General features: G+C 46.9%; 1 protein-coding gene across 2 annotated transcripts in view; it reads right to left on the bottom strand.

The window, feature by feature from the left end:
* RCAN1 (regulator of calcineurin 1) overlaps positions 1-25,575 on the bottom strand; it is a 102,966-nt gene that overhangs the window by 26,747 nt on the left and 50,644 nt on the right. The window contains exon 1 of one of the 2 annotated variants that reach the window (XM_045501448.1): positions 5,677-5,694. The exons of the other annotated variant lie outside the window; for it this stretch is intronic. Coding sequence (XP_045357404.1) covers positions 5,677-5,679 — 3 coding nt within the window. The 5' untranslated portion in view covers positions 5,680-5,694. Of the gene's footprint in view, positions 1-5,676; positions 5,695-25,575 lie in introns of those variants that run through there. 2 annotated transcript variants of the gene reach the window in all.

Below are 25,575 nucleotides of genomic sequence, written 5' to 3'. Positions count from 1 at the left end.
AACCTAAGGGTCAAGGGCAGCTAGAGCTAATACTGATAAAGTAGCTGCAGAAGAAAAGTTCTAACGGAAGCGGGACCAGGAAGGTGGACCGTGTCCCATATTCTGAGAGGCTGAGAGGGAGGTTGACCTGAGTCTCTGAAACTATGAAGGTAGGACCTACTTCACAGGGTGGTTGTGGGGCCCTAAGAGGACCCCACCCGGGGTCAGCACAGGGCCTGGCTCGTAGTGGCTTTGCAGTCGGGGGGAACTGTGAGCGCACTCCCCTTTCTCCCTTCCTCCGATCCATCCTTCTGCACACCACTCGTTTCTTCCAGTTTTTTCTGACTCTTTTCCGATTAGTGTTACCACGGTTTTTCTTTCTCCACCCGTTTATTTTTAATCTCCATGTGTCTTCACATCTAAAGTGTGTTTCTTATTGACAGCATCTGGTGAGGTCTTGTTTTTTCATCCCCTCCGACAATCCCTGTCATTAAGACCCCTGGTGTTCAAAGCGATTGCTCATTTAGTTGGATTCATAGCTACCATTTTGGTTACAATTTCTGGCTCTTTCTAAAATCCCTGCCTGTTTCTTTTCCCCATCCTTCTGGAAAGATATAGTTTGTTCTTCCACCCCCCTTTTACTGCCAGGAGGGTGCCTTCACCTGGGGCTGCCTCGGGAGTGACAGGGAGGGTACCATCTTGAGGGTACCGTCTTGTGGGCACCGTCTTGTGGATGGCCACGGGCGCCTTTACGTAAGCTTAGGGCAGCGCTGTTTATAGGAGTGGATGTCTGGAAATCCCCGCCCAGTTCTCTGCATGCTACTGGACAGCAGTAGAGCAATAGGACCTGGCATACAAGGAGGAAGACGTGCCTTGGGAACATTCTAGAAGGCGAGTCTTGGAAAATGCACCACCACAGCCTCTTTGAGACATTCCTAACTTGGATATTACAAAACAGGCTGTCTCTCTCTTCCTGCCAGCGCTGCTTGGGCCTCCGTTCACTCTCAGGAGAAAATCCAGCATCCAGACCATGAGTGGCTCCTGGGACCTCTCGGCGCAGGTCCTGCCTTGCCCTTGCCACAGCCCAGGTCCAGCCACACAGACCTGGCTCATCGCTGCTCCCCAGGCTTCTAAGGCTCAGGGCTTTCATCCAAGCTTCTTCCTCTGCCTGGATCACCTCCTGCATCTCCTCCTAGCCAAGTCCCACTTGAATAATAATTTAAATATCATCTCTGGGGGCACAAAAGTGGCCCCTGGGCCCCCAGATGTGGCAAACTCTTCTGTTAAGCATTCCTATTCTTTCCTGGCACCTATGATGACCACAATTGGTTGTGGGTTTATCTTTTCAACATCTGTCTTCCCTGCTGTGCACTCCCCAAGAGTTGGAAAATGACTGTCCAACCATGTTTTCAATGACTTGAAAACGTGACATAGAGCACGGAGTTAGCAATTTACATGTGCCGTTGGGGGTACCGGACTCCAGCACACTGTGCTGAATTCTGCAGTAGATTTATGCTGGTGATCTGCACCACGGTTGTTCCTTTTGCCATAACAACTTATACGGAGGGTGGGATCTAAGTACAGTGTGTCAAAGTCAAGGGTTAGAATTTGCTACAGGAATAGAATCCCTGTTGAACTCTCTGTTTAAATTATATAGCTAGGCTATCTTGCCACATTGAAAATGAATTCAGAAGAGGTCCTAAAAAATTAAAATTAGGAATATGTTTATGTGGATATATGTTTAATTTTTTTTAATTTTTATTTATTTTTGAGAGAGAGAGAGAGAGAGAGAGAGCACAAGCAGGGGAGGAGCAGAGAGAGAGGGAGACACAGGATCCGAAGCAGGCTCCAGGCTCTGAGCTGTCAGCACAGAGCCCGACGTGGGGCTCAAACCCACGAACTGTGGGATCATGACCTGAGCCGGAGTTGGACGTCCAATTGACTGAGCCACCCAGGTGCTCCAATGTGTGTATATATGTTTAGATGTTTAATGTACATTTGCATAGCATGATGGGAATGTAAGTGAAAGGCAGAATGGTTGCTAAAGAGTTAAAACACAGGGCTGACCCCGAAGAGTCAAAGCAACGTTGAAAAAGAAGAACCAAGCTGGAGACACCATGTTTTCTGATTTCAAACTATACTACAAAACAGTGGTAATCAAAACAGTATGGTACTGGCACCCAAGCAGGTGCATAGCTCAATGGAACAGAATGGAGGAGCTCAGAGGTAAACCCATGGCATATGGTCAATTAATGGATGACAGAGGAGGCCAGAATATATAATGGGGAAAAGACAGTCTCTTCAATAAATGGTGCTGGGAAAACTAGAGAGCTACATGCAAAAGAATGAAACTGGACCGCTTTCTTATATACAAAAATAATTCAAAATGGATTAAAGACTTCCATGTTAAGACCTGAAACCATAGAACTCCTAGAAGGAAACACAGGCAGTAAGCTCTTGGACATCAACCTTAGTAATATATTTTTTTAAATGTATTTTTTTTTAAACATTTATTTATGTACGTATGTATTTTAAGTAGGCTTCATGTCTAGTGAGGAGCCCAACGCAGGGCTTTGGGCCATGCTCACAACCCTGAGATCCAGACCTGAGGTCAAGAGCTGGACACTCAACCTACTGAACCACCCAGGCGCCCTGATGGAGGCATTTATATGTGACTTTATGTTGACAAAATGAATAGAATTCTCCGGCCCGCTGTCACTGGTGTGACAGCCGCTGGGATCTCTTCTCCTGAACCTTGTGCCTGAAGTCAGAGACAGGCTGGACTGGCCTTGGTTCAGCAGCCCATATACTTCTCAGTGGGATGTGATCCCTCAGAGAAACGAGATCAGAAAGCAAAAGCACAGCAAAGTTACACAAGCGGCACCCCCACCCCCACCCCAGCCTTGTTTCAAGGTCATCTCAAGCTTGCCTCTTGCTCATGTGGGAGATAACAGCATTGCACCAGCCGGTCAGCGTGTGTTCCCCACGCTTCCAGAACCAGCAAGAGGACAGTCTGAACACTGCCTGGCATTTGCTATCAAAAGCTTGTACTGGTGGAGTACTTGCGTGTTGGTCCCCCACAGAAAAATGACGTGAGCCATAACCAAGAAAGTCGTTCTAGAAATGAGGAAGTAGATCTCAGGCTCCTTGTGGTTTCTCGTGAAAACTGCAGCAATGTGGGGCAGGGGTAAAAGGAAACCCTGATGGCACAAAAACAGACACTCAGATCAGTGGAACAGAACAGAAAACGGACCCACAAACATAAGGCCAACTCATCTTTGACAAAGCAGGAAAGAATATCCAATGGAATAAAGACAGTCTCTTCAGCAGGTGGTGCTGGGAAAACTGGACAGCGACAGGCAGAAAAATGAACCTGGACCACTTTCTTACACCAGACACAAAAATAAACTCAAAATGGATGAAAGACCTCAATGTAAGACAGGAAGCCATCAAAATCCTCAAGGAGAAAGCAGGCAAAAAACCTCTTTGATCTTGGCTGCAGCAATTTCTTACTCAACACGTCTCCAGAGGTAAGGGAAACAAAAGCAAAAATGAACGACTGAGACCTCATCAAAATAAAAAGCTTCTGCACAGCGAAGGAAACAATCAGCAAAACGAAAAGGCAACCGACAGAATGGGAGAAGACATTTGCAAATGACATAGCAGATAAAGGGTTAGTATCCAAAATCTATAAAGAACTTATCAAACTCAACACCCAAAAGAACAAATAATCCAGTGAAGAAATGGGCGAAAGACATGAATAGACACTTCTCCAAGGAAGGCATCCAGATGGCCAACCGACCCATGAAAAAATGCTCAACATCACTCATCATCAGGGAAATACAAAGCAAAACCACACTGAGATACCACCTGACACCTGTCAGAATGGCTAACATGAACAACTTGGGCAACAACAGATGTTGGCAAGGATGTGGAGAAAGAGGATCTCTTTTGCACTTCTGATGGGAATGCAAGTTGGTACAGCCACCTAGAAGGAGGTTCCTCAAAAAATTAAAAATAGAACTACCCTACTACGACCCAGCATTTGCACTATGACGTATTTATCCAAGGGATACAGGTGTGCTGTTTCAAAGGGGCACATGCACCCCCATGTTTATAGCAGCACAATCAACAGTAGCCAAAGTATGGAAAGAGCCCAAATATCCATCGATGGATGAAAGGGTAAAGAAAATGTGGTATATATATACGATGGAGTATTACTCGGCAATCAAAAAGAATGAAATCTTGCCATTTGCAACTACGTGGATGGAACTGGAGGGTATTATGCTAAGCGAAACTAGTCAGTCAGAGAAAGGCAAATATCATACGACTTCACTCATATGAGGACTTCAAGAGACAAAACGGATGAACATAAGTGAAGGGAAGCAAAAACAATATAAAAACAGGGAGGGGGACAAAACAGAAGAGGCTCTTAAATATGGGGAACAAACAGAGGGTTGCTGGAGGGGTTGTGGGAGGGGGGATGGGCTAAATGGGGAAGGGGCATTAAGGAATCTACTCCTGAAATCATTGTTGCACTAGATGCTAACTAATTTGGATGTAAATTAAAAAAATAAAATGAAAAAAATAGTAATAAAAAAAGGGAAACCTTGAAAAACAACGACGACAACAACAACAACAACAACCACCAGATGTGTGTGCTCAGTTTGCTCTTGTGTAGAAGAGGGAGATGAGCCTGATGGGGAAGATGCTTTATATCCCAATTTTTCTGAGCCTAGGATTTCTCCCAATGCTTCCCAGTACTTACACTAACCATGTTTGGGATGAAATCACGTTTCCTTGCGTGGCCTTGTGCTTTGCATTCTAGAATGTTTATCACTATGAGGGGCTCCACCCCCCACCCCCGCCAAGTACCAGCAGCTCACCCGCCATTGCTGCGATCCCATGGATGTCTCCCATGGCTTTTCAAGTGCCCCTGGGAAGACAACTCTGAGATCCAAGATGAAGCTGGTTTGTTCTAACACGCTAAGAATAGCCCCAGCATGCCAACGCATTCCTACGTTCTGTTAATTTCTTTTCAAAAGGCAAGGGTGGCCTCTCTTCATACAGGGCTCCTTTAAAACATGTCATTTCAAATGGGTCCAAAGAAGATATCATCTGCATTGAAAAACACAGGCAGAAATGTTGAAAAGATTTCAGTCGACCCTGAATAAAATGAAATCTTTCGGAGATATAACATGCTCTTTGATATCTGAAGGATGGCAAAAGAAAGAGATTTACAGAAATAAAATGGCTAATAGCAAAGGGTCTCTGTGACTCAGAAAATGGTTAGCAGTCACATGAGGCAAAAGTTCATTTTTTTCTATTAAACCCCCCCCCCCCCCACAGACCCAAAATTCCGCCTAATAGCAATCTCTGCATCCAAACATTTACCCGCACACTCACTAACCTTTGGCCCTAAGAACTTTCCGGATTTATTAGATGTTGGCTTTAAGAAGAAATGACCTAAAAATACTGACTCTATGTACTTGCTCGCGGTTTCTTCCTTATCATTAATTTTTTCCCTTTTTTTTTTTTTTTTTGTTTTTTTAAATGTGGACACTAAAACACTTTCTTTGTTTCAAACTAAATAGCTTTTAACTTAAAGTCACTAGCCGGTATAAGGGAGCATTGAGTTACTCGAAAAATCCCAGTATGGTCAGCAAGGCATTTCAGAAGCTGATGTGAAAAACGTACCATCAACGTTCACAGGAAAGAACAATCACCGTGGCTTCAAAGCCAAGCCGTCTTCGTGGTTTGCAAATAAACACAGCATTCTCAAATGCTAACAGGCAAATAAGTTATGACAGCTCTCAGAGCAGAAAATAGAAGGCAGAGCGCATGGCGACTTCCACTGTGCCAGGAACCAAAGAATAGGAGGAAGTAGCTAAGAACAGCAGCGGGGTTTTCCCTGAGATGTAGACTTTACAAGAAGGGTTCAATTCCATTTGAGATATGGAAAGACAGAGTGGTTTTTTCCCATGAAAAGGGGAAACAGGAAAAGGTAGAAGTTGCTTGACCCATTACTATGTCGTGTCTGGAAAATGAAAACGATGGGGGAAATGATTAGTCGCGAGTGCGTGACTTATTAAAAGGGACCTGCGTGAACGCTTCCCAGAAGCTCTGTTTTGGGGTCCACGCTCTTGAAGGCTCTACGTGGTCAACAAACATAGTGGGTTCCCGGGGTGGTGTTTTCTTTGAACCCAAAGGGTCACAGAAAGATTCCCACCAGGCGGCAGCCACGCCACCTCCAGAATCAAGGGGGTGGTGGAGTTCCCAAGGGCCCAGGAGCGTCAGGAGCTTGAACCCAGGCGAGGGGGAGCCCCCAGCACACCCAAGAGAAAGGGGCATTTCCGGTGGAGCCAAGAGGAGAGCTTTCAGGGGCAACCAGGCGGGCACTCAGGTCTACTGCTCTGTGCACACCACACATCCCCCTCTCTGCTCACCCTTTACTCACTCCTGCCACGTGGGCAAAGAGCCCCTAGGAGACAGAGAATCTGGAAAAAATAGTCCCGACAGGAAAAGCAAAAAGGCCAAGAAAATGAGATAAATTAAGTGCCTTGCCCACTGCAATGGATTGAACTGTGTCCTCCCCAAATTCGTATGTTGAAGCTCAAATTCCCATTGTGGTGGTCTTAGGAGGTGGGGCCTTTGGGACCTAATTAGACGTCTAGACGAGGTCATGAGGATGGGGCCCCCAAGATGGGATTGGTGTCCTCACAAGGAGAGAAGGGGAGGCCAGGCCTCACTCTCTCTGCCACGTGAGGACACAGCAAGAAGGCAGTCATCTTCGGGATGCCTGGGTGGCTCAGTCGGTTGAGCACTGAACTTCAGCTCAGGTCATGATCTTGGCAGTTCGTGAGTTTGAGCCCCGCGTCGGGCTCTGTGCTGACAGCTCGGAGCCTGGAGCCCGCTTCGGATTCTGTGTCTCCCTCTCTCTCTCTGCCCTCCCTCGTTCACGCTCTGTCTCTCTCAAAAATAAATAAAGCTTAAAAAAATTTAAATTGGGAAGGTAGAGTTTTCAAAAGGGTACACACGATTAAAAAAATGTCAAGTCAGTTCATGCTCGGGATTTTAAATTCTCTGCAATATCGAAATTTCCCAAATATGAGTATGCTACTTTTAAAAACAGCCTTATTTGAGATGTAATTTAAAAATCGTTATACTACCTTGAAAATCTCTGCCTTTAAGTATATCGTTATAAACCGGTATTTTGCTTAACATTGTAAGAAATAACTGTTATAACTGAAAAATACTGTTCACGATAATTTCAAAAGAGATTTTTTTTTTTACAGTCTATTTTATTTATTTTGAGAGAGACAGAGACAGTGCGAGTGGGGGAGGGGCAGGGAGAGAGGGAGAGACAGAGAATCCCCAGCAGCCTCTGCACTGGCAGCACAGAGCCCCCTGCGGGGCTCGAACCTACGAAACTGTGAGATCATGACCTGAGCCGAAACCAAGAGCTGGACCGTTAACCGAATGAGCCACCCAGGCACCCCTCAAAAGCGATTATTAACCTCTGTATCTATCCATGAATCTGGTCTGTCTGGTTCAAAATGTGCCGGCCAGAAGAACATTGAATTCTGTTCGAATGCCGCCTATATAACACGTTATTTCTCCTAAGTTACATTGCAAATCCAAGTAACGGGGTATTAAGCAATTACAGAGAAATGCACGCTTTTCCCGTCTGCACTTATTTTGTGTGTTTCTTTCTTATTTTGTGTAGTTTGGATGATTTTGCTAAATTGCACTGCCAGCTGGCTTGTTGCTGTCCATCACCCAGAAGGAGTTGGGAGATTTCGTTTGCTGCATGCTGAGATGTGACCAAGCAGTCATGTCTGAAGTTCTCTTTCGTCTGCCTTCTGTTCCTCCTGCTCTCTGCGGTCTCCATCCTCCGTGAAGAGAGGAGGCTGCCTGTCCCTGGCCAGTGACTGAGGTGCTCTGCTGGGCACGCTGTGGGGGGCTCAGGGCACTCTGAGCCATGCTGGCAGTGACCCTGGAAGGCACTGGGCAGAAGAAGACAGCCAGCCAGGGGCCGTGGTGGTGGCAGCCTGCATGCAAGAAGATGAAATCTGCCACCAAGGCACTTTCTAGGAGAGCCTGTGACTTTCTGGAATGTTGTTGTTAGTTCTTTCGAGCGGTGTTCACTTGCTAGCCCGGTGGCGGTTCAGGTGATATTCTAATTTGCTTTCGAGTTGCGAAATGGGTCTGCTAGATGATTCGCCGTGGTTGTTCAAAATCGGCATTAGTGGTGGCTGCCTAGCCAAAAGACACCAAAGTGACAATTTATGGAGGAAAGCTTGGAAGGTTAATACTCACAGCCAGGGTGGTGCTGGCACCCCTCGAGTCCAGGTTAACACGGGGCTGCACGATACCTGCCTTGTTTCCACCATCCACAAAGCAAACAGGGTTTAACTCCACTGGTGGCATCTACCCCAGCAGAGCCCCCCTAAAGGACTGCACTGGGAGCCCAAGGGAGGGGGACTGGCAGGAGGGCCACAGCCTCCGTGGCTGACCTTCTGAAATGCTGCCATGTGCGGGTTGCCGTTGTCATTCATTCGTTCATCCGCTCATCCATCCACTCATTGACCACCTACTACAGGCCCGGCATGGGCTATGCCAGGTGCTGGGGCCCAGAACAGACTCCACCAGGGTTCCTTGAGGTGCCGATCGGCCTGCAGACTGAGCCCAGGAGCTACTGAACGCAGAATCCGTGTGTGATCCTGATGCCCCTCCCCCAGGTGCTCCTGCCGGTGGTGGGCAGCGTGGGGAGGAGCAAGTCAGAACAGAGGAAGCACAACCAAGACTCCTCCTAAGTGGCCAAGGTCCACCCTGTTCTCTGCAAAACGCCTGGGCGTATTTCTACGGAAATCTTCTCATCTCCAGTGGGCTACACTATCGCTTCGAGAATTATGTTGCTGTCGTTGCACTTCTTTTTAAGAAAAAATTTTTTTAACGTTTATTTATTTTTGAGACAGAGAGAGACAGAGCATGAATGGGGGAGGGGCAGAGAGAGAGGGAGACACAGAATCGGAAGCAGGCCAGAGCCAGACGCGGGGCTCGAACTCACGGACCATGAGATCGTGACCTGAGCCGAGGTCGGACGCTTAACCGACTGAGCCACCCAGGCGCCCCTGTTATTGCGATTCTTAACTTCTGTGCTAGGATTCCAGACCTGCACCCACAGTGGAAAGACTGCTGGGGGGAAAGCCGCCTTCTCCAAGCCAGGGAGAGAGAGAGATCTCAGAAAAAAACCCATCCCTGCTGACACCTTGAACTTGGACTGCCAGCCTCCTGAACCGTGAGAGCATAAATGTCTGCTGTTTAAGTCCCCCTCCCCACCCCACAGGAACCTAATACAACCTCTACTTTGAGAGTATGTGACAATATACAATGCGCCCATCCTGAACTACCACTCTTAACGTCAACATCCTCACATAAGGACTCTGCAGAGCACAGGTTTCCTGCCTATGGTTTGTCTTAACATCTTCAGGGAGAACTTTCTGGAAGAAAATGATCAGCTAGGAATGTAACGACAGCCCCAGTCCACCACTGGAATGCACACCCAGCTGTCTCTGGAGAAGTTTGGTGGTGTGGGCAGAGCTTTATGGAGCATCTGATGGGATTTGCCTCCTGCCATCATCCAGCACCGCGCTGTCAGTCTGTCCTTCATGGATGCAAAACCACACAACTCTGATGTTGATAAAGTAAGACCAGCAATTCTGATAGAGATTAAACTCACCTTTTCAAATGCCACATTCTTGGCAACCATTTGGAATGGGGACTTTGTTTCTTCCCCCTAAACAAAGACCCAAAGAAAACAGTGGAAAGGCTTTCAGAGGCACCCAATACACTCAGGGAAACCATCAAGGATATACACATGCCAGTGGTGACTATTTTTACTCTTACATTCTGAACACTGTTTCTTTTCAAACAGAGTTTATGAAAGGTCAGCCCAGCTGCCTTCTAACCGGAAAAGTCACAGAAATGTACCCGTCCAGAAAATATCTATACCAGTTTCTTCCGTGGAAAAAATAATGACAAATCCTGAATCATATTTCCTAGGATCTTAAAATAATGATGTCGATTTGCCGGTTTATTTGCAAATTCCACGGTACTAAAATAACCAGTTAAAGATTTAACCTACTTCCACTGGGGCAATTACGGGGAAAAGGCAGCGGAAATCAGCCCTGTCACTTTGGCTTAGGGATTCTTCAGGCTGGTCCAAACGCATATTCTGATGATGGGTGGTTCTTAAGCACAGCAACAGCTCAAATTTCTGGGCTGGGATACTCCCCTTGTGAATATGCTTTCTTGATTCTTTCTTTAAATCAGCCTACAGGAATTCATAAATCTCTTAGACCTTCCTTCCCAGAACATCTAGCATCGCCCCCTTGGTCCGTGAAGTTGAAGTCCCCTACTGTCTTTCTGAACTTTGTGAGCCCTTTCCCTGCATGTCGGAGGATAAAGACGAGGGGTACGCGACACATTTTTAGAATGGAGGCTTAAGTGTAGGTCCTGTGGGTCCCATGAGGAGACCTGGATGACCAATAGTTGTAGAAATCGTCCTCATGCTAAGGAAGCGTTTAGTACAGTGGAGAAAAGGAGGGAATTGCCAGAACCCTCCAAGGCCTTGGCAGAATTTGGGGCACACAGTCACGTACTCAGAGGATGAAATGGAGTTTGAGATGCTAGGTGGGAAGGTCAGCAGGGGACTCATGCCACGGGCCTCTGAGGGCTCCTCCGTCCCGGGGTGTTTCCCGGTCCTGCCGGGGCTAGTGTTATTGGGACGTCAAGAGACGTGAGGTCACAGACACACAAGGGTTCTGCACACACTGGCACAGGGTAGCAAGGTTTGGCTCCCTGCTAACTTTGCAGACACAGCTCATTTATACAGCAAGTGGCCAGGACGGCCTGGATTCTCACAGGGTGGCCCTGAGCCAGCAGCACTGGCATCACCTGTGAGCTTGTGAGAAGGGCAGAAGGGCCGGGCCCCGCCTGAGATCTACCGAAGCACAGTCTGCATTTTAACAAGACGCCCAGGTCACCTATGCACGCTATGTGGCAGCTTATAAACAAGAGATGTCGAGTTTGCACGGTTCTGGAGGTTGGAAAGCCCAAGGTCAAGACACTAGCTGATCTGGTGTCTGGTGGGGTGCCCTTCCTGGTTCGCAGAAGGCTATCTCCTTGCTGTGTCACCACACGGTAGAAGGGGAGAGGGAGTTCTCTGGGGTCTCTCTGGTAAGGGCACTAATTTCATCCGTGGGGGCTCTGCCCTCATAACTTAATCACCCCCAAAGGCCCTGCCTCCGGTACCATCACCTTGGGAGGCTAGGATCTCAACACTTGAGTTTCCAGTGTGGGGGGGACCCAAACATTCCATCCATGGCACACAGTAAGGTGTGAGAGGCGCTGGTCCAGGGTTGGGGGGTGGGGAGGAAGATTTGCCAATTACCACCTGATCGCTAAGTGCTACCATGTGACAAGCACATTCAACTGTCCTCGGATAACTTGTGGACCAATCGTTCTCCAGGGGAATCTTGCCAGATTGCCACAAATGGCAAACAAGGCAAACCTGGTTTACAGGATTCTTCCAGAGAAATGTTTACCGGGTTGCCAAGGACATCAGAGTCAACTAGAATTTCGTCGATGTTGAATGGGGAGCGTGAATGCTCACAGATAGGTTCCACTCTTATTGAATTCTCCCATTAGATACACTGGTAAATAAATAAATAAATAAATAAATAAATAAATAAATAAAACATATATATATATATATTTATAGGCGTCTGGGTGGCTCAGTCAGTACAGCGTCCGACTCTTGATTTTGGCTCAGGTCGTGATCCCAGGGTCCAGGATCGAGCCTGCACTGGGCTCCATGCTGAGCGTGAAGACTGCTTAAGATTCTCTCTCTCTCCCTCTGCCCCTCTCCCTGCCTTGCACTCTCTCTCTACATATATATATATATATATTATATACGTATATATATAATATATATGTAGATAGATAATATATATATTAGATAGATATATTAGATATATATAATTATATAATATTATATATAATATCTATATTATATATATATAATTATATATATCTAATATATCTAATATATAATATATATTACATATATATCTAATATATATATATATTTCCCAAGCTATAATGATTGAATGCCATGTGTACTTATCAAGCAGTCAAGCATAGGAGGCAGGAAAGAGGTGATGTGATTACGTGACTCGTATTGCAGAAAAAACAACAACCTTATTTCCCTCCCCGTGCAGTTTAATAGGTGACTATATATGTTTAGCATTTTCCTCTAGTGATATAGTTTTCCAGACCTTACATGACTCAAACTTTCAATCCACTGCATTTCCATAAGTTTTTCTCTCCTTAAGAGGACGACAGGAGACCGGAACACGCTGCCTTATTCTGAATTTCCGAGTGCCCTTCTACACACGCACAACACAGCGAGGAGGACCTCTGTTGTAGACCACAAAGGGCATGGTTGTGTAAGCCTGCAAGACCTGAGGTTCCAGAGAAAGTATTAGAAAACGAAAGAAAGAGACAGATTCCTCCCTTTGTAATGTGACTCTGTCAAGGCCAACTGCTTTCTCAACTTGACAGGGCTGTGGAGGTGAATGTCCTTGTCTCCACTGGAGTGGGCATGGGTGGAAAGCCATTCAAGCTGACTGTAGGGACAGCCAACTACTGGAAGGAATACAGCACTTTCCAGTTTTATCTCGAAAAATATGATTAAAAAAAAAAAAGACTCCAGGTGCCTTGGAGCCTTATGCCACATGATTTACAGCACATAAAATCATGGAAAGTCGCACCACTTCCTGATAGCACACGGCTCATGCTGGCCACTGAAGCCCTTCTTCTGACTAATTCATTCCATGCTGTAGTTTTCCATGTCTGACTCATAACCATATCCTACTTTTCTCATTTCCTGAAGTGATTCGGATGAAGGTTATTCCACATAAAAAGTGGAATGATCTATAAAACCCAGAAACCTATGCAGAATTTTGAAGTCTTGACTGTAGGTCCTGAATAAGCTTTTGGCCATAAATTCATAAGATGGGCCCATGTTTCTGGGTTCTAAAGGGCATCATATACTCCAGATGAGCCTGGAGCACGATGCTGGGCTCATGAGCAAAACTCACTGAATTCCGCTCCAGAATCAGATCTACTTGTAACGGAACAAAGAAGCTATAAAGCAAAAATCTTTTCAGAGCCAAAGGGAGGTCTGCATTTAGGAAGGATGATTAGGATACAAAGAGGAGTAGAAGCAGTAGAGATGCACCTCTCTATGAGAAGATGCACCATTAGGCTTTACTTAAAGGGGTATTTCAATATTTAACCACCGACTTTTTTTTTTTTTTTACAATATTACCAAAAGGAATATGGAGTATTTTAAATTGCCTTGACTTGCTTGTGCTTTAAGGGGGATAAATGACTTACATCACTGTGTTCTCTTAAAAAAAATTCTCGGAGCGGGGGGCCTGGGTGGCTCAGTGGGTTAAATGTCTGACTCTTGATTTTGGCTCAGGTGATGATCTCACTTACGGTTTGTGACATGGAGCCCTGAGTCAGGCTCTGTGCTGATAGTGTGGAGTCTGCTTGAGATTTTCTCTTTTCCTCTCTCTCTCTCTCTCTTTCTCTGCCCTCCTCCCCCACTCATGCTCTCTCTCTCTGTCTCCAACAAATAAACATTAAAAAAAAATCCTGGGGACGCCTGGATGGCTCAGTTGGTGGAGAGTCCTACTTTGGCTCAGGTCATGATCTCACAGTCTGTGAGTTCGAGCCCCGCGTCGGGCTCTGTGCTGACAGCTCAGAGTCCGGAGCCTGCTTCAGATTCTGTGTCTCCCTCTCTCTCTGCCCCTCCCCTGCTCACACTCTGTCTCTCACTCTCTCGCTCAATAATAAATAAACACTGAAACAAACAAAAAGAAAGCACTTTAGTCTTTTTTTTTTTTTTTTAAAGAAAAGAGTCCTTATCTCTTTGAGATGCATACAGTTGAAGTGATACGATACCTGGAAGCGTGTTTAAAATTACCCCATGGAGTGAGGATGGGAAGGGGGGGTTCCATGTGTTGACGATTGTTGAAACTGGGTGATGAGTTGAGCGCATGGGATACACTGGCTCATCTTCTCTACTTTTGCACACATTTGAAAAACTACATAGATGAAAAATTCTTTTTTTTTTTTTTTTTTTTTTTAATTTTTTTTTTCAACGTTTATTTATTTTTGGGACAGAGAGAGACAGAGCATGAACGGGGGAGGGGCAGAGAGAGAGAGAGACACAGAATCGGAAACAGGCTCCAGGCTCTGAGCCATCAGCCCAGAGCCCGATGCGGGGCTCGAACTCACGGACCGCGAGATGGTGACCTGGCTGAAGTCGGACGCTTAACCGACTGCGCCACCCAGGCGCCCCGAAAAATTCTTTTTAAAGAGTTCGAAGGCAGATAAAAAAAAAAGGTAAAGAGCTGGTAAGTGACTTAAAACAAAGTCAGCACTCCGTACAAATTCTACACAGACGTGCGTAAGATGGTTTTCGTAATAAAATGTGTAAATTCACGCGAGGTGAAAATACGTGATTTAATTGTTAACAGTTTTTCAAGAGAGTGAGGTCTCTGATGAAAAATTTCACCCTTTGACGCTAAAAGTACACAACAGAATTCTCTCGGATTTGGTTTCCTTTTGCAATTACTGGCAATACAGTCAGCAGGGAAAATATTGAGAACACGTTTCAAAATGCTGGAAGACAGGAGCAGAGAAACACCTCAGCTCACCTTTTGGAGGAGGACCAAGGAATATGGACCTTTTTGTTGCCTGCTGTGTAACAGACCTGTGTCCGGTCGGTCACGTGACCTGAGTGGTCTCAGGGCCACGTTCAGAAGGATGCTTTTACTGCACCGCTGATGAGACATTTGGATACTTTGTGAGTGTTTCCTTTTTAAAAACGTTTATTTATTTATTTTGAGAGAGAGGGAGAGAAGGAGAGAGAGAGAGAGAGAGAGAGAGAATTCCAAGTAAGTTCTGCACTCTTTGTGCAGAGCCTGATGCTGGGCTTGGTTTCACCAACCACGAGCCCGTGATCTGAGCCGAAATCAAGAGTCGGACGCTTTTCCAACTGAGCCCCCCAGGCGCCCCCACTTTATGGTACTCTAATTTGAAGCTGTGAAGCCCACACCAGAGTCATCGAAAGGCAATGCCCATTCGCCCAGACCCCTGGTGCGCACACGGCTCGTTCCTGGCGCCCGTTTGGGATGCAGCAGCCCCTGACTCGTGCAACAATCTGACCAGGTGTGGCTTATTTCACCCATGGATGTCTTTTTTTTCACCCATGGAAAGGCTGACGCAGATCACGTGAAGGTTCAAGTCAAGGGAGTGACTCAAGAGGAAGGCCAGAAATAAAACCCAACCCAAACACCGCGAAATCCCGGCGTCCCACTTCAACCATCACAACGCACTCTTCCCAGGCCAGGGGGTGCAGAGGGAAGCCGCGAGGCTGAAGGACGTATTAACATGCATGTTAGCCAGTACAGGTGGTGGATCTTCAAATTTCCAGATAATTCTAAAAAATAACGAACACTAACTCAACGTTAGCATTTAACAGTACCTAAAAGATGAGGAAGGTGGTGTCCATTGGTCACCGGCAGTGACGTTGAAAGACTTAGCAAATAATGACGGTGACAATGGCGAAGGCGATGGCAACAGTAGCCATCGTGAACTTGACAGCTCCCTGTCTCCCGGGTTCCAAGGCAGGTACTCTGCAGACACCAACCTACTCGGTGAGAGAGGCACCGTTCCTCTCTCATGGATGAGGAACTAAGGCTGCGCCTCGTGCTGAATTCTCTCGGATGTTTGACTCAGAATCAGAATCTGAAGAAAGGCGACAATGAAATTGTACTCAGGCTAACACAAATTCTTAAAATAGTGAAGAACGATCTATCATAGCCAGTGGAAAACCATGTTGACAGTTCAAGCTGTCAAGGAGGTGCCTGTGGTCTCATGTACTACTGGTGGGAAAAAAGCACAGTTCTTTTCTTTTCTTTTTTTATTTTAGAGAGAGAAAGAATCTGAAGCAGGCTCCGTGCTCAGCACGGAGCTGGATGTGGGGCTCAATCCCACAACCCTAAGACCATGACCTGAGCTGAAATCGAGAGTCGGATGCTTAACTGACTGAGCCACCCAGGCGCCCCCAGACTGTCCATCTTATGCACTGATCTCAAAATGATTAAATATCAGGCTTTCGACAATTGTTATATATTCCCTTCTCTACAGAAAACTTGGCTGTCTTGGGGCGCCTGGGTGGCGCAGTCGGTTAAGCGTCCGACTTCAGCCAGGTCACGATCTCGCGGTCCGTGAGTTCGAGCCCCGCGTCGGGCTCTGGGCTGATGGCTCGGAGCCTGGAGCCTGTTTCCGATTCTGTGTCTCCCTCTCTCTCTGCCCCTCCCCCGTTCATGCTCTGTCTCTCTCTGTCCCAAAAATAAATAAACGTTGAAAAAAAAAAAAAAAAAAAAGAAAACTTGGCTGTCTAAAGATTTTTGAATAGCAGAGGTTTTACTCTGGCTTTCCAAAGAGGCATGGCATCTTAGAAGGGATGCTGGTCCAGGAGGTGGGTTTGGTTTCTAGCCCCAGCTTTGGCAAAAACAAGCTGAGCTGCACTGGGCAGAACATTCCATCTCCCCGGATCATGGTCTCATGTGTTGCAAAGTCAATGAATGGTAAAGGATCCTTCAGCCCCAGCGCTCTGAATCCAGAGCATCTAAAAGGACAATGGCAGAGATGGCAAAGGTTACAATCCTGAATAATATGATTCAGCTTATATAATGGAACCAAGTGCGGGAAAGCAGGCAGAGATAGTAACACTCAAGTGTATTAAATTCTATGCTAATAGAGCGCTATAAAAACATTTTACCTGGACACTAAAAACAGGCTTCCAAGTAATCATAATAATAAAAAAAACCCATAAATTGCTGTCAACCCAGCTGCATGAAACTCCCATCAGAGTCACTGGAAATTGTGAGAAGGCATAGATGAATAAATGTAGCCTACTTATTCCAGGAATCGTTGGAAAATTCAGAACAAGGCCAGGATTGGGAAAAAAAATAAAAGAAACTTGTCTGACAAATTAAGTAGCGTCAGGAAGTTTCATACAGGCTGTTTGATTCACACAGCACAGGATTCTTTCTGTAAGAAGTTTCATTAAAGCCTGTTTGTTCTGGATAAAGACCGATAATGCTCACAAATGAGTTCAGACAAGCACAAGCTCTGTGAGGAATCCTATTATGTAGGTGTTTCTGTAAATTTCACAGGCAAAGCAAGAAGATAAAGGGCTTGTTTGTGAGGTGCACAAATGTCCTGCTGGTAATGGTCTAATCAGCCTAATGCTTTAAATGCCACGCTCTCAAACGTCCCCTTGTTCCAGCGGATTAAGTCCTTCCAAGTAACACGGAACTGGGTCCCACAGAAGGTCCTGATGTTCCTCTGGGAACGTGGCTCAGGTATTTCCAGTTTATTACGCCGGCTCTGACATAATGATTCTAAGTTACACTCAGACTACGCTTTGCAGTCTACAAGGTCTTTTCAAACGCATGAACTCATTTGAGTTTCCCGAAACCCGTGGAGAGGACGAAGGGAAGGCATTCTTATCTTTACCTTCGCAGAAATGAGAGGCTCGGGGAGCTCAGATTACTCGCCCAAGGTCGTGCAGCTCACAACTGGCGGAGACTACATGCACTTGCGTGCCCTCTCGCTGTGACCCAAGACGGCTGTACCCAAATACGCCTTCCTGTAAATCCCCGAGATAGTACCGAAAAAGGGACTACGGTTTGGGTGCGTGGACCCGCCCTCAGATTACAGTGGTGAGTCAGCAAACACTACTTAACAGGAACTTTGGTGAGCTCATTTAGGTCTCGGGCTCTGACCCGACATAGGGATAGGATCGCTAAAAAAAAAATCCCCCCGAATGCATCCTTTAATGCAAGAAGTCAGATGCTAGGTATTTTTGAGCACTCTGATACAAACCTAGAATCTGCTTAAGTGAGGAATAGAGGTTGCACGATTTATGACTAACAAGCAAGCATAAGGCTTTAGTCTGAGCGTGTGGCTGACCAAAGGCATATATTGGCACAGACACAGGCCTCCACGAAGGTGCTAGTGAGGAAGAACACACATAGGAACGGATGCAAGTACCTGTGAGATGGCGAATTTTATTTTATTTTTTAAAGTTGATTTATTTATTTTGAGAGAGAGCACACAGGAGGGGCAGAAAGAGAGGGAGAGAGACAGAATCCCAAGCAGGCTCCACGCTGTCAGTGCAGAGCCCTACGTGGGGCTGGAACTCAGAAACTGGGAGATTGTGGCCTGAGCGGAAATCAAAAGAGTCGGGCCGCCTGATGGACTGAGCCACCCAGGTGCCCTGAAGGCAAATGTTAAAACTCCTTCTGCGAACTGTTCCACCTAAAGATACCAACCTCGACATCCCTAAGAATTTAAAAGCAGGATCTTCCTTTATCATTTCCCCATATTCTACACTTAGAACAAACAGGGAATAGAGAATATGAGGGAAAAATGAGGAAGAGGAACAGAAGCGAACGATGAATATCCAGACTGATCTTCAGCTCAAGGTTGTTGACTTTTGTGGGACCTCCATTTACTGGAAAACCTCGTTATAAGAGGATTGCTGTAAAGTTGTAAATGATGAAAGCAGGGTTTTATAATGGAAACTATTTTGCAATTCTCTAATAATTTTAATACTTAATATAATAGCTTAAGATGTACCAGAAGAACATTTGGTTGAAGTGGCAACAACAACAAAAAAATAGTGTGTTAAAAATCGGAACTATTGACACGATTTCACAAAAACATCAGAAGAACGTTACGTCTGTTGGGGAAACGCTGTGAGTGCCTGGGGGGGACGTCAATGGAGAATTAGTGGCGAAATAAAAGAATAAATAGGAGTAATGTCCGGCAAAGTGGTATATACCCCACTTTTCCAAAGTTCGCGTTCTGGCACTCTGCTTTTACCAAAGACCTAAGTAGTACCTGCTTTCTCTTAACCACAAGAAATTGAACAGGACTTTCACTTCTATTTAAGAAGGCAAAAAGCTACGAGAGCGTTCAGCGTTGGTTTTGCAGCAAGCCACATAGAGGCGGCGTGCGCCCTGAGCGACCAGAGTGACGCCCCCAAATGCCTTCCCCAGGAACTACACCCAGCATCTTCGCGATTAGTCCCTGGAGCACTGAACTTGCCTCTCGGAGCACCTGTGCTCTATCTTGATTGATATTGAGCATCCTTTATTTAGCAAGATACGTCCTAAGAAAAGAAAGTCCAAAGACAGTGGAGTTTTGGGGGTGTCTAGAAACGCTCGAAAGTTTTCCATACAAATGCTAATTGCTTCTTTGCTTTAGGGCACTTCAGCTTATGAAAGTTTTCATAGGGACACGCCACGTTCAGAGAGTGGGGGAACCTGTCCTTACAAACTAATGCTGTGTTGAGATCGCGACCAGTGTAAATACAGGATAAAAATTCCCAATCTCTGCCCTTTTCTCCAGCACCAAGAAACTCTTCTTGACAAGTGGGTTATTTTAAAACTTTTATTTTTAGTACAAAGAAAAATAATCCCCCAAGTATATCTGTAAGCCTGGTTGGACTGTTTGCAATGTCAGAAATAGTGATCTGCCCTCATACCCTGTTTATTTTAAATAGTGTTCGAATGCTCCATAGGTGAACAAAAATACATTTGAATAGTTTTATCTTCCTCCAAGAGTGAAAAAATATTGTCGTTGGTTTCACTTGGCTGGTTGAACGCTTGAAAGCACAATGGCAAAGGGCAAGCACTTTCTGGAGAATGGTTACTTCTTTCTGGATTATTTCACATGGAAATTAGTTACCTGAGTAATCTGTTTACAAAAGGAAGAGAAGCTAATACACAGTGTCAATGCCAAGAAAATCTGAATTCTAACGCTGAAATATCGTCAATAATCGCCCCATGTGGGGGGGGGGGCACAATAGTCCTACTGTTCTGAAGAGTTGACCCATTTTCCACAGGCACTGAGGATTCGGGTTCTGGGCTCCTGAAAAGGCCCAAAATGCTATCTTTTCCAGTTCAGGAATCTGCCCAGAAAATTCCAGGCTGCGCTGCACTCAAGTACATCTTCTCTAACATGAGCGCGTTAGCTGAAGTGGAGCACTCCCAGATCAGCCGCATATTTTCTGGGAGGTCACGCAGAAGAAGCACTTCAAGGAAATCTGACGGAACGCTCGGTGAATTCCATAATGAAAGCACATAAAAACAATCCTCTTCCCCCGGTGTCCCTCAGGGGTAATTTCTTAAGGTTCCATTTTGGCTAAGAATCAATAAAGGCTTCATGGAGCACTGATGTACTCGGCAGTGACATCAGTTTGGGTACCTTCTTATGCTCCTGGAAAATCAAATTACTCTCTATTTTATAATTTCCCCCAAGGGTTTGCTTTATTATGTCATCACTGATTGCATACCTACTACGTGCCAGGCGTTCCTAAGAAAGTGTCTTTCTCGCGGGGGGCAGACCCACAGTGGCACACGGAGTGGCACAGTGGCACAGGACAAATGCCCTGGGGGAGGCACCTGCAAAGGGCCACAGGACCATACAGGGGGAAGACTGGGGGAGGGAGGGCTAGTCTCGCCTACCTGAAACATCTAGCACGCTCACAAAAGCACGCTTTTACACAACAACTTAACACAACCGGATTGTCCATTAAAAAACATTTTTTTTTTAATGTTTGTTTATTTTTGAGAGAGAGAGCGCAAGTGGGGGATGCGGAGAGAGAGGAGGCACAGAATCTGAAGCAGGTTCCAGGCTCTGGGCTGTCAGCACAGAGCCCGACGTAGGGCTCGAACTCACGAACCGTGAGATCATGACCTGAGCTGAAGTCAGAGGCTTAACCAACTGAGCCACCATGCGCCCCCTGGACTGTCCATTTGAAAATGGTTGGGGCGCCTGGGTGGCTCAGTCGGTTAAGCCCCTGATTCTTGATCTCGGCTCAGATCATGATCTCACAGTTCGTGAGACGGAGAGGGGGCTCTGTGCTGACGGCTCGGAGCCCGCTTGGGATTCTCTACCTCTCCCCCTCCCTCTGCCCCTCCACTGCTCGCTCTCTCTCTTTCTCAAAACTAAATAACTAAACCTTAAAATAAAAAATAAAAAAAAACAAAAATGGTTAAGAACGGTAAATTTTGTCATATGTATTGTCGCAATTAAAAAAAAAAAAAAAAAAGGACACACAGTCTCCGTCTAGTCCCGGGGAAACATCAGACAGAGCCAGGCTGAAGGACGTTCTACAAAATGATGGGCTGCAGCTTTCAAAAGTGTCCAGGTCATGAGAATGCACGAGAAAGACTGGGGCACGGCTCTGGGCTGAAGGACACTCGAGACAAGACGCCCACTGCAATGTTCAAGCCTCAGCTGGATCCTTTCATTACAGCGGACACCCCTGAGACAAATGGGGCGCTGTCAGGGGAATCTCACGGTGGCATGGCAGTGACGCATCAGCCCTAACGTCCTGATCCTGAGAGTTTCGTTGTGATTATGTAGAAGCACAGCTGGGTCGTGAGGAGATATCCCACTGTATTCGGGCACCAGGTGGGTAACCACTTTCCGGCAGCTCAGAAAAAAAAAAGGTATCTGTGTTGAACTTGTAACTTTTCTAGAGGGGCGCCGGGGTGGCTCAGTCGGTTGAGCGTCCGACTTCAGCTCAGGTCATGATCTCACGGTCCAGGAGTTCAAGCCCCGCATCGGGGCTCTGTGCTGGCAGCTCGGAGCCTGGAGCCTGTTTGGGATTCTGTGTCTCGCTCTTTCTCTGACCCTCCCCCGTTCATGCTCTGTCTCAAAAATAAACGTTATAAAAAAAAAAGTTAAAAAAAAGACTTTTCTAGAGTAATAACAACCCTCACAATGGTAAGTGCTCAAAAAAAAAGCCCCACAGAAGAACTATGCCATCAAGCTGGGCAGAGGCTAAACCCAGCATTGTCTCGGGGTGGTGGGGGGCTCTGGGCTGCCCAGGGTCACATCCCAGCCTCACTGTGTGCGCTACGAACTCACCACCTTGGGCAAGGTATGGAAGCTCTATGCGCTCTAGTTTTCTCATCTGTAAATATGACACATAATCAAAGACCCCGGTGATGACGTATCCAGGTCAACCCTGCCAGCAGCGCGCCTAGGCGTATCTTATGCGGTGAACTGGCTGTCTGTTATCACTCCTCTCCCCCCTTTGCCGGACACACAACGAGGGACATCTTCCAAAAACAAAGCTTTTATCTTCATTTCTGCTCACCTCACTTGGCGTCATCAACATCACTGCCATCACGTATTGATTACGTGTCTGTTGTTTTCAGGGCAAAGGAATGTTGGGAGACAGGCCCTGACCTTTGTATAACGAGCATCTAAAGTGGAAAGCCAATCTGTTTGACATTAGCTATTACAAACATAAGAACCCACCATACACTGTAGCTTAAAACTTATTTTGAGGCCGATGGTGGCACAATATTTCTGAGTTAAAATTCAGGATTTACTGATGTTGACACTGAAATGTGGTTCAACCTTTCCGGAAGACAAGTCTGCAATATAAACAACGTTTATATATAAACGTTGTTTATATATAAACAACGTTTATAAAGGGTCCATAAGCTGGGACTCTCTAATTCCATTTGGGGGAATTAATTCCTATGTTTAAAAAAGAAAAAGAGGGGTGCCTAGGTGGCTCAGTCGGTTAAGCGTCCGACTTCAGCTCAGGTCATGATCTCGCGGTCCGTGAGTTCGAGCCCCGCGTCGGGCTCTGGGCTGATGGCTCAGAGCCTGGAGTCTGCTTCCTATTCTGTGTCTCCCTCTCTCTCTGCCCTTCCCCCGTTCATGCTCTGTCTCTCTCTGTCTCAAAAATAAATAAACATTAAAAAAAAAAAAATTAAAAAAAAAAAAGAGGTTGTATAAAAGTGTTTTAATTCAGTGCTGTTTGTGATAGAAAAATATCTGGGGGGAAATGCAACAAAATGCAGAGTTCTTTATAAGAGCAAACAGCTACCGTTTGCCGAGGGCCAGCGCAGAGGCTGGTTTACGGGAGCCCCAGGCAGGGAGGCATGGAAAGGCAGGAACCTTCCAGAACTGCATAGGGCTCAGCAGCTGAAGCACATGGGGTGGGAGTGGTCACAGCAGAGGAAATAAATAAGAAATGAAGCCGGAGAGGCAAGAGGGGGCCAGAGGCACAGAGGTGGTACTGTGAAGTGTGAGACACCGAAAGGAAGGAGACCAATTTGTGACTCGAGCAGACACTCAGGCACCTCAGAGAGCTTGAACGGGGAACAGAGGGGAGAGGGGAGAACAGTGCGCAAGCTGGGACAGCCACCAGGTGACTGGGTGGCCGGTGAGAAGGCTCAGACCCAGGAAGGGGTTCTGGGGGTGTACATGTGAGAAAAGGGCCAGTGAGTAAAAGCAGAATATAAACACAGTTGAGGGCTATAACGCCATAAAATGTGTGCTTGCTAACCAGAAAAGATTTGAAAGCAGATTAAAAATAAAGCAAATTGAATATGATGTGCATTGATTTTTTTTCCTGAAAATTTAATGAAAACCTCATAATCACAAATATACGTATTTTAAATCCCGGCTTCGACCTCTACTTGTCATTCCGCATAAGGCTGCCCAAGTGTGTCTGTGACGGGGGCCGGTCTGCAATGAGGTCAGAAGAGAACCAAGGGAAGGCGTTTAGAAACTTTTAAAAGCAATTTATCAGAAAAATTGTATGTCTGTTGCATCTAAGAACAAGACGTTGAGGCTCGTGTATTGTAGGTCTTTCTGTTCCACGCCATTCTTCTAGCAATGTATTTTTATCGTGTTGCGTTTAGTTGGCAAGGGGTTGAAAACTGCAACAAATCTGGTCAAAGTCACAGGCAGTTTGGGAAGCGTGGCCCACCATCCGGGAGGAGCGGGTCGCACAGAGCCACCGGCTCCGGGAGGCTTCGCAGCCCCGCCTCCCAGCCCATCCCCGGCCCCCCCCAAACCCGGGTGCTGCTCCATTTCCGGGGCGGACACTGTGTTCCCAGCACCCGGCCAGGGACACAGAGCGAGGGCTACCCCCTCACGTTTCAATGGCGCGTCACTGTTTAAGGCCATTTCCTGCGTATCGTCTCAGGGACCTGCACCCCGTCTCTTGCACCCAAGGCTGGCTGCTACCCTCTCTCGGGAACACCTTCGACTCCCTGCCTGAACTGCCGCCTTTCTGGATCATACTAGACAGTGCCACGGTGGAAACGGGCATGCCTTGGGCCGAAGAGAAGAGGGAAGTATCTCAGAGCCGTGTAAGGATGCAGCGGGCTGCCCGCGAACACAGGAAGCTGCCCTTGCCCCAGCAGAGGCCCGGCGACCGTGAACATGGACGGGCACGGGCCTGGCCACGCAGACCCGCACACGTGGCTTCGGGACCCGGAAAGCCTCTTCCCCACCCCGGGTCTCCCAATCCTGCAGGGAGAACCCCACACCTGCTCCATATCACAGCACTTGGGTTGAGGGCGAGCTGCCTTTCTTGAACAAATGGAGGCCCGCATACCAGGCACCTAAACGGTTAAAAGCCTTCATCAGTCAAAAGTTTCAAATAAAATATGTTCTGTCTTCCTAACTTGAAAAAAAAAAAAAAAGGTTACTGTAATGTATTGAACGTGCCCCCTTCTGCCATCTGTTGAAGCGCTAACGTCAATGTGATGGTATCTGGGTGAGGGGCCTTTGGGAGGTACCTAGAGGACCGTGGTGGGGCCGTCATGAATGGGTTGGTGTTTTTACCAGCGGTCCTAGAGCTCGCTCACTCTTTCTGCCACTTGAGGATACGAGGAGAGGTTGGCCCTCTGCGAGCCAGAGGAGGGCTCTCTCTAAACCCCAACCACGCTCGCACCCCGATCTCCGACTTCCAGCTTCCAGGGCTGTGAGAAATAGGTTTCTGTGATTTAGAAGCCACCCGGTCTGTGGGACTTTGTTAAAGCAGCTCCAGCTGACGGTCATAGTGACCTGCGAGGCCAGGCACCAATTTCGGATTCTCAGACTCCCCGGGGTCCCTAACTGGGATGTGCCAAGAAGAGAGAACTAACCCCTTCTTTTCCTAACACCGCCTGCACCCCATACCCTGGGGTCATACTCCATGGGGCCCTGCTCACTCCAGACCGGCACCCAAGTTGACACGTTGAAGCTATGCCCACAACCCCAAGACGACTGTTGCTCAGCCGTCCTGTGGCCTAGAGGGGCTTCGTCCATGGACCTGGGTAGGAGACCCACAGAGACCTTGGCAGTGGATCTGGGTCATCTAGCGAGGGAGGTGCGGGGTCCTGGGTATCCACAGTGTGGCGGAAATGGAGAGGTATAGGGCCTGGATGGTGTGCCCCTTTGGGAACTGGGGACGTGGCCAGAGGAAGGTTCCACTGGGGAAGCCCATTGCCGGGGTCCACCATGGGAGGCTGACTACAAGCCACACGCTGCCACGTTCCCCGCTCCAAACCCCCAAAACATGGCTCCTCTGTCCTCCAGCTTCTCCGAGGCACAACTAAACTGTCCTTGCTTTTTCTT

Source organism: Leopardus geoffroyi, chromosome C2 (assembly GCF_018350155.1).
Source record: "Leopardus geoffroyi isolate Oge1 chromosome C2, O.geoffroyi_Oge1_pat1.0, whole genome shotgun sequence".
In the NCBI taxonomy this organism is placed as follows: domain Eukaryota; kingdom Metazoa; phylum Chordata; class Mammalia; order Carnivora; family Felidae; genus Leopardus; species Leopardus geoffroyi.
Note: the sequence above shows the minus strand (reverse complement) of the source record. Positions and strands in the feature narration are given on the sequence as shown.